The following is a 9,161-nucleotide window of genomic DNA, read 5'->3' as shown; positions in this document are numbered from 1 at the left end:
ATTCTTGGGGGCCGTGAGAAAGGTTCAAGACGCCCCCGGCCCACCACTGCCTCCTGAAGAAGACTCCAGCATGGCTCAGAAAAGCCGAAGGAAGAGTTCTGAGTCTTTAGGCAACACCGGTGGAGGAACAGCCGCCCCACGAGGCTGCCCCGCGACCTGTCCTCGCCCTCGGGGTCCATGTGGCCAGTCTGGGGGGCCGCGTCCAGGCGGGGGGGCTCCAGAGGAGCAGGCGGACAGGCTGGAAGCGCGTCTCAAGGTCAGGGCGCCGGAGCTGGGCGCCGGGCGTCCTCAGCGCGCGCGGTCCTCCGGCGCCGGGTCTGGCTGCGGCCGCGCCCGCTTGGCCGCGCCCTCTCCGGCCGCGGGGTCCCCCCGCCTCCTCTTGGCCGTCGGCGCGGCGGGCGGGGCCGAAGGGCCGGGCAGCGGGCTCGGGGGCTGGTAGCCGGGCTGGCGCGGGTCCAGCGCGTCCTTGGAGAGCAGGATGGCGAGGCCGGGCACGTTCTTGAGCACGCTGAGGCTGGCGGCCGGGCCGGGCGCGGGCCCGGGCGGGCGGCTCTGCCACTCCTCGCGCACGCCGCGGTAGCGCAGCCGCGTGACCTGGTGCAGGCCGGCCAGGCGGCGCTTGAGGATCTCGGCGCACGTGACGGCCTTGGTGGAGGCCCGGCCGCAGCCGCTGAAGACGATGGCGCGCGTGGCCGGCTGCGCCATGCTGGCGGTGGCGAAGGCCAGCAGGTTCCGGATCTTGCTGCCCTCCTTGACCCGCATGTGCACGGCGCCCGGCGCCAGGTCGGCGAAGGGCCCGTCCCCCCCGGGGCCGCCCCCCGCCGGCGCCTCCTCGGAGCGCACCTTACGGAAGTTCTCCATGCGCCGTCGCTGCGGGGCCGCGGGCCTCGCCACGGGCGCCTCAGCCCCGGGGCTGCATGGCCGCGGGGCGCGCCCGGCCGGGCTGGCGCGCGGGGCGAGCGGGGGGCGCGGCGCGGACGCCGGCGGCCGGGTAGGGCGCCCCGAGCGCCGCCGCGCTCCCTCCAGCGGGCGAGGCTCCGCTCGGCTCTCCCCGCGCGGGCGCTCCCGCCTGGAGCTGAGGCCCCGCCCGCGCCGGCGCCCCGCCCCGGCCCGCCCCGGCCCGCCCCGGCCCGCCGCCCCGGCCTCCCGGGGGTCCCGGCTGGGCGGCTGGGGGCTGGGGGGCGCGGTTCCTCCCGAGCGCCCTCCGCCGAGCCCCACCCCCGCCAAGCCCCGGGAGCGGGCAGCTCGCCTAGAGCCGCGTCTGCGGCGCAAAATGCCACCTGGAGCCGGTGCCCGGTCCCCGCACGCTCCAGCGCGAGGCCGCGCCGCCCCTCCCCAGCAGAGACTCCGGGAGCCCTGCTGGGGCATCTCCCACCGCTCGGGGGAGCGACCTGCCCCGCCGCCCTTGGCCTCCCCTCCCCAGAGGGCGATCTCGCCTCCAGGGCAGCCCCTGCGTGGGCGGCGCCAGCGGCGGCTCCACTCCCGCGCGTCCCGGAGGACTGCGTGGCGGCGAGGGCCTGCGGGGCTCCGGGAGAAGGGGCGCAGCCTCGCCACCCCGGAACGGAACGCCAGGCTCGGGGCCCGGCACACCCCCGCGGGCGGCGGGCGCGTCTTCGCGGAGGTGGAAGAGAAGGTGATCCTTTCTCCGGGGCATCTAACTGCCGTCACCCTGGCCTGCAAGGCCACTGCCAGGGCTGCACGCTTCAGGGCGCGCTGGGCATGGCTCCCTGCCAAAGTGCATCTCCCGTCTTCCCAGGCGGAAAGCATTATTAGTCAGCCTTGCCTCCCCGACACCCAAAGGGGCCCTTTTGCAAAAAGATTGGTCGAGGGTGGGTTTTGAGAGAGAGAGAGAAGGGGGGAAGTTGAAGCCTCGGGGGCATTACGCAGCGACTGCGCACCCCTCTCCTGGAACTCCTTGGGACCGAATGACCCGGTGTCCTGCCGGGAGAGGCGAGCAGTGGAGAGAGAGGTGAGGTTGCTGTCCAAAGATTTGCAGATGGGCGGGAGGGGGTTGAGAAGGACCTGGGCTCTCCCCAGAAGTGCCATAGGGGCGGCCATTCTTCCGTCCACAATACCCCCCCAACACACCTGCCCACGCGCTGTCAGAACCGAGGGGGTGGGGCAAACCTAATCCGAGTGGGGTGACTAGGGTGGGTCATGGTGGGAAGTGCCGCGAGCTGGGGTAGCGGGGAACCCTGAAAGTGCCGGGACATGACAATTCTGGGGGAGCCGGGCCCCCCTTTTCGAGTGGAACAGGGGAGGTCTCCCACTCTCTTCGTCACGACTGTCCTCGCCTCTTCAGCACCCTGTAATTCCCAACTCTTGGCCCCAGCTGCTTGGAACCTCGGACTGAACACATCACCGCCCCTTGGTTGTCTGGAACAGGTGCGCCTTGGTGCGCCGACGCATCAGCGACTGCCCCCCCTCCCTGACCTTCTGCTCCCACCCTGGGATCGGGGTCTCCGACCGCGATCTGGTCCGACGCGCAACAGCCACTGGAGCCGGGGGCTGAAGCGCTCTGGGCGCGCGGTGGGGCGCGAGGAACTCGGGCTCTGCAAGGCCGAGGGTATTCGTGGCACTGACGGGGCAGCGGTGGCACCTGGGCCAGAAGGAAATCTGGGCACGCCTGCCCGGTAGCGTCGTTGGAACCGGTTGCTGAGGAAAGAACCGAGCCCTCGAGCCCTGGGGTGTGCGCGCCAGGGCTGAGCGTTCCCTCGGAGGGGCTGAACGCCGGGCCTCGCAGTTTGGAGGACGGGACCCGGGAGCCCCGGACAGGCCTAGGTGAGGGTGAGGTGGTTCTGAGCCTGGGGGGCTGGCCCTGGGCAGTGCCGCCCGCCATACTCTCCACCCCCCGCAGCGGCCGGAGACCTCTCTGGGCTCCCCCGCGGTGGAGGAAGCGCGTCCAAGAGGCGCGCACCCCCTCCCGCGGGCCCCCTCCGGCCGGCTCCCCCCGCGGCACTTGAATGTAAATGCGCAGCGGGATGAGCCGCGGGGTCGCTCATTACCGCCGAAGCCATTCATTAAGCTGTCAGCGCGCTGGGGCTCGCCGGCTGTGCGCGCCCGCGGGGCCCCGAGTGGCGGGTGGGGAGGGGCGCGGGCAGGGAGCCGGAGGGGAGCGGCAGGGGGCCGGGCCGGGCTGGAGAGGGGGGTCTGCGAGTGAGGGTGGCGAGGTTAGCTGGGAGGGACCGGTGGGGGGCCACGGCCCGGCTAGGGGTGGTGAGAAGAGCGCCCGGCGGGCCCAGGCGGGGTGGCGCGGATACCGGGAGCAGGGCGGTAGGAACGGGGAAGGGGTGGGGAGTGGGGCGCAGGGAGGAGCGGGGCTGGGGGAAGTGGGAGGCTGGGAGGGGAGGGGAGTGTTCGGTCCTCGGAAGGTAAAAATACTCAGGCCCGCGGCGCCTGGCACACTCGCGTGGCCGTCAGAAGCCTGGCAAGACAGGCTAGGCCGTCTGGTGGAGGATGGAGTGCCAGCCAATACACGGTAGGACCGCGGGTATTTTAAGGTCTCTTTCCATTTGCATTTATTGATGTACACGTATTTTTAACTTATCTGCAAGAAAATAGCACCCTGCCTCTGTTACCTCGGGGGCCACACCCAGTTTTGTGGACCTCTTTGTAAAAAGAACGACTAAATAGGAATATGAAATTAAGTCGAGTCTTGGAATGGCCTGTGCAGGTGAGGCGCTGACCTTGAAGCCTGTGTGACCTTGGGCAATTTACTTAATGCCAATACGTTGGTTTCCCCAGCAGTAAAGTGGGGCTAACACAGGAGCCTGCCCTCATAAGGTGGTGGTGGGACGCCTGACAGTCTCAGCAGCTCAGCTGGTAAGTACTTAGGGAATGTTGACTAATATTATTCACGAAGTATTTGTGATTAAAATTTTAAAATTTAGGAAAGGCAGTTGAGGGGGAAAGAAAGCTGGGAGAAAGGAAAGGAAATAGGGGAAACCATGGAAATTGCAGTTTTTTAAATATGTCAGGGGCTAGTGAGTGGCAACGAAGGCACCTTTTCTCCTCAGAAAAGCAGGTGGTGAGATTATTTGGCTGGAGCCCAAGCCTGCTCAGTGCACACCAGCTCCTGCTCTGCAGAGGTGCTTGGGACCTTCCTAGCAGTAAAGCCACCCCTGCACACAGGTCTCCTCTCCCCCCAAGACTGGGAGAAAATCCTTGGCAAGAGGGCAGCTCTTCTATTCCTCTGTCTCCAATGCACAGAAGATAAGCCCTCAAAGCCTGGTCCTATTGCCAGCCTCTCAGGGTGATGAGAAAATATATTATTGAGCAAATGAATATAATAAAGATTCCAGCAGAACTCCAGCCCAGGTGCAATGAACAGTGCAATGCAGCATAATTAACAAGCTTGCTTACTTACAGCTCTTTCCTTTTAAAGATTCATGGCTGGGACTTCAGCACTCCTAGCTAAACAAAGTTGCATTTCAAAAGCCTGGGGTAGCCAGTCCAGCTGGTCTGTCTCTCCAAGGCCATCTCAGAGTGTCTGCATCTTTCCCCCTTTGCCTGTCCTCGCCCCCTTGTGCGGGGACTTTGCAGCAAATGGTTGTGCCTGCTGAAAAACAATGCCATCAATGTAACAAATATGAAGACAGTTATAGGAACCCTAAACTCAGGCTCAGACCTTACAAGGGGCTACCCAGGTCTGGGACCTCATGCATGAGTAATAAAGCTTTTCCTGACCTCACTATTCCTGAAGTACTGCTTGTTCTTCCTCTGCCTGGGTAAAAGGCCAGAATTTCTATAATACGCAGAATGCATGGGAAGAGGAACTGGAATTCCTGCAAGGGAATGAGGAACTGGAAAGGGGGCCAGAGGGAACGCTCCTGAGGGAACTCTTTCATTGGGCACCACCAAGTACCCAGCATTGGGTCAGGTCCTCTCCCAGATGTATCCCCTGATTTAATTATCACCACTTTTCTTTGCATCATTGCTTGGCAATATGGAAACTGAGACCTAGAGAGGTTAAATAACTTGCCCAGTTTGCTACAGCTAGAAAGCAGCACCTGCAGATATTTGAATACTAGTGTTTGACTCTGTAGTGGCAGGATAGGCAGAGCGCAGGTTTTCTGATACAGCAGACCAGTAAAGGAGAGTCCTGGAGCCCTCAGTGGCTTTCTCGGGCTTTTATTGAGCTTTACATGTAGTGTAGCAAACAAGTACACTGTACCTAGGTAAGCCTTCACTCTGGGCTTCTCTGGACTTCTTTCTCCCCTTCTCTCTGCTGCCTCTTCTGCTTCTCTCTGACTATCTCAATAGTCCTCCCTTGGCCCACAGAAGTAAGCAACACAACAATGTAACCACTGTGGGTGCCCCAAAAAGCAGGGCAATCCTAATGCTGGGAGGGCAGAAAAGCCTGAAAATCATTTATCCTACAGACTCATTTTACTACTTTGCTCGACTTACTTAGAGAAAAAGAGGGCCTCCCTGGTGGCTCAAGGAGTTAAGCAACACACTATGAAGCAATTCAATGCCAGTGCAGTGGGCATTGGATCTGGCCAGGGAGGTGACCCACATGGTGCAGCAGACCCTCTCCCCCTGCTGCTCCCTTTGTTACAGGACAGGGTGAGGGGCATCCCAGACCCTGCAAACCTGCCTGCTCTAAATAGGTTCTGCCATCCCTCACATCAACACAAAACATGAGACTTTAATGAAAGGGAACTTTAATACAATTAGGAAACAATACAGGAAAGGCAAAGAATCTAGTTTCTCAATCAAGCACCCAAAGTTACCCTTCCCCTCGTGGGTAAAAGTCCACCCAAGCAGGATTGGCCCAGAGCAAGGCCCCAAAGCCTGCCACAAGTCCAAAGCATCTTCCAGTGGGGACCCACAGAAAAAGGTCAGAAACAACCAGACAGTCTGGGAGGAAAAGAGCAAAATCAAGACAAAAACTGCCATTGTCACCTCCCTACGGGTCTCTCCCCCACATCTGTGTCACCCAGTCCACCACGAAAAGGCAAGTGCAGTTTCTTCAAGTGTCTCTTGGCTCCATGTGCCTCCTCCAGGTCTCCTTCTGGCCCCATCCTGCCACCTTCCTTCCCCATCTCCTCTGCAGCTGCTTTTCTCCCAGCTCAGCTCCACCCTCCTTTTGGGTGGGGCAGGAAACCTGGAACCTCCCCCTTTCCTGGGGCTCACCCTGTTACACCCTCAGCCGTGTATTTCAGTAGATCTGCCTGTTCTGCTGCCCACTCTGGTGAATCCTCTCAGCCCCCCACATCTCTGGCCTGCACCCCAGCTCTTGTATGCATAAATAAATAAATCTTTAAAAGATATAGAGAAAAAGAAACTTCAGTTTCTTTTGAGCTGCTCAACAAAGATATGAGTTGTTTTGGGGGAAACAAGGGCAGCCCCTATAGTGGGAAAGATGTGTTGTTCATTAATTTAAATGTATTGTTCATTTAAAAGGTATCCCAGAGGGCCTCCCTTGTGGCACAAGGGCTTAAGCACCGCACTGTGAAGCAATCCAAAGCCTCTGCAGCACAAGTTCTATCCCCAGCTGGCCAGGGAACTACCCACATGGCGAGGCAGACCTCTCCTATCTTGCCTGCTGCTCCCCTCAGCAGTGTATTTCAGTCAATCTGCCTGTTCTGTTCCCTACTCTGTCTCTGGTGATTCCTCTCACCCCTCCCCCCACCCCCCACCCCCGCATCTCTGGTCTGTACCCCAGCCTTTGTATGCATAAATAAATAAATCTTTAAAAAAAAAAAATCCCAAAACCTCTACTGTTTCAAGCAAAAACATTCAGGATCTTTTATAGTTTTTGAGAGCAAGAAATCTAAGAGCAGTTTATATGGGTGGTTCTGTTAAAAAGCAACTCTGACTTGAAACAGGTTGCATGACTGTGGGTCCTTCCCGTGCACTTAAAAAGGACATATTAATGCTTAAGTGCAGGCACACCCAAAAGGTTAACAAAAGGTTTATTTACATAAGAAGGGGAAATGAAGAAATGAATAACTCAGGGAGAAAAAGAGGGAGCTAAATTCATGAATGTCTACTACCCATTCCGCTGACCTGGAATCCCAATGACCCGCTGAGAGCCAAGACGGCAAGAGAGTGACCCCAGCCCACTTTCCTCTTTCTGGGCTCTTTGGCCCCACCCCCACCCCCCATCCCCCTTTGCTTCTCTTGGCGAATATAAATGCTGCAGCCATGGCCCACAAAAGAAAATAGAATACAACTGAATACATAACAATGAAACAATACAACAGAACACAAGTAAGTCCAGGCAGGGCACCAACCAAGTGGCAAAAGACAAAATCATTGGCACCAGCAGATGATCCACCACTTTCTGCTGCTGAAGGCGCTGCTCATGCTGTTATAGGGCAGGGAGAGGGGTAGCCCAAACCCCGCAAACCTGCCTGTTCTACATGGGTTCTGCCATCCGCCGCATCAACACAAAACATAGGAGACTTTAATGGGAAGGATCTTTAATAAAACTAGGAAACAATACAGGTAAGGCAAAGAGTCTAGTTTCTAAATGAAGCACCCAAAGTTACCCGTCCCCTCATGGGTAAAGGTCCATCCATATGGGAATGGCGCAGAGCAAGGCCCCAAAGCCTGCCACAAGTCTAAAGCATCTTCCAGTGGGGACCCACAGAAAAGAGTCAGAAACAACCAAACAAGCCCGGAAGGAAAAGAGCAAAATCAACATCAAGATAAAAGCTGCCATGGTCACCTCCCCACGGGTCTCACCCACATCTGTGTCACCCAGTCCACGACCAAAAGACAAGAAGCGCAGTTTCTTCACGTGTCTCTAGGCTCCATGCGCCTCCTCCAGGTCTCCTGGCTCCATCCTGCTTCCTTCCTCAGTCTCTTCTGCTGCTTCTCCTCTTCCTGCTCAGCTCCACCCTTCCTTGGGTGGGGCAGGGAACCTGGAAACTCCCCCTTTCCTGGGGACCACACTGTTACAATGCGAGGTGGGGTAGAGTCCACAAAAGCTCTATGGAGTTTGCTCAGGACATCCTTTCCCTCTAACAGTTCTAGTTCAGGGTCTCTGGTGAGGTTGCAGTCAAGATGTTGGCGGCCTGGAGGATCCACTCCCAAGCGCAGTCACATGCTGTTGAAAGGCCTCGGTACCTGAGCACATGGGTCTGCTGATGACACAGCAGAAGCTTTCCTCAGACCAGGTGATGAGAGAGAGAAGCTGGGGGGGACAGCGAGCGACAACAAGCAGGAAGCCATGGTGCCTTTCATGGCCTACCCTTCAAAGGGGAATTAGTTTCCACTTCTTGAGGGAGCAACAACAAAGAATTTATAAACTTCCCAACCACGACAAAGGGGAATGTTTGGGAAGCAAATTTAAGAGGAGGGGAAATAAGGAATCAACATATCGAAGGAAATAAGTGAAAACACCTTGAATCAGGAAGGTCAAGAGAGCTGGATTTATTTCCTGGCATACAGCAAACACTTAACAAATGTTTGTTAAATGAATGCATGAGCATGATGACTTTTCTGAGATTCTTTTCAAGTCTTTGGTTATGGACTCAAGGGCAGTTGCCACTTTACAAGTCTCTCCTGAAAGTTGAGTAGGATTAAGGCCATTAGAACTCCTTGTAAATTTAACACTGGTTGGCATGGGTGCCTGGAGGTAAACATGCCCTGGGAGAGAGTGTGCTGCATTATAGTAGGGCCTGCCCTGGCAGTACCTCTTCTCTAAGACTGAAACCCAGGACCTGCCCGTGCTCTGATTCCAGCTCCTCATCTCTATCTCATCCCACTCCAGCCCCTTCACCAGGTCGCTGGGCCATCCAGAACAGGACCCAAGAATCCCACCACCTGCCAAGCCATAGCTTCAGCTTCCCATCCCCATGCCAAGCACCCCTGCCCCATCCTATGCTGACTCTGGCCACACAGATGCAGAATGGGGGGTTTCATTGCAGACCCAATGAGTGATGTCATTTGGAGACAAGAGCTATTAATCTTGCACAAAATTCAATTTGCTTTCCTGGCAGACAGGTCAAGATACCTGAATCCTTAGAAGGGGAGGAGAGGGGCTATGTAGGGCTTAGAGTGAGTGAGAAAGCGGGGCGGTCCATGGGAGGGGGAAAGAGAGATTAAAGAAGCCATTTGAGGGCCTCCAAGATGGCGTGGTGGGTTGAGCGCAGCACTGTGAAGCTGTCCGCAGCCTCTGCAGCTCGGGTTCGATTCCTCTGCAGCGC

The 9,161-nt window shown here is 57.8% G+C and overlaps 1 protein-coding gene across 1 annotated transcript; it reads right to left on the bottom strand.

The window, feature by feature from the left end:
* Nucleotides 1-288: 288 nt before the first annotated feature.
* Nucleotides 289-861, bottom strand: RPP25 (ribonuclease P and MRP subunit p25). Its single transcript, XM_037504130.1, has one exon. It carries the CDS (start codon nt 859-861, stop codon nt 289-291), a length of 573 nt encoding a protein of 190 aa, XP_037360027.1.
* Nucleotides 862-9,161: the final 8,300 nt, after the last annotated feature.

The sequence above is a fragment of the Talpa occidentalis genome, unplaced genomic scaffold (assembly GCF_014898055.3).
Source record: "Talpa occidentalis isolate TD23 unplaced genomic scaffold, MPIMG_talOcc4v2.1 talOcc4.11, whole genome shotgun sequence".
Taxonomy (NCBI): Eukaryota; Metazoa; Chordata; class Mammalia; order Eulipotyphla; family Talpidae; genus Talpa; species Talpa occidentalis.
Note: the sequence above shows the minus strand (reverse complement) of the source record. Positions and strands in the feature narration are given on the sequence as shown.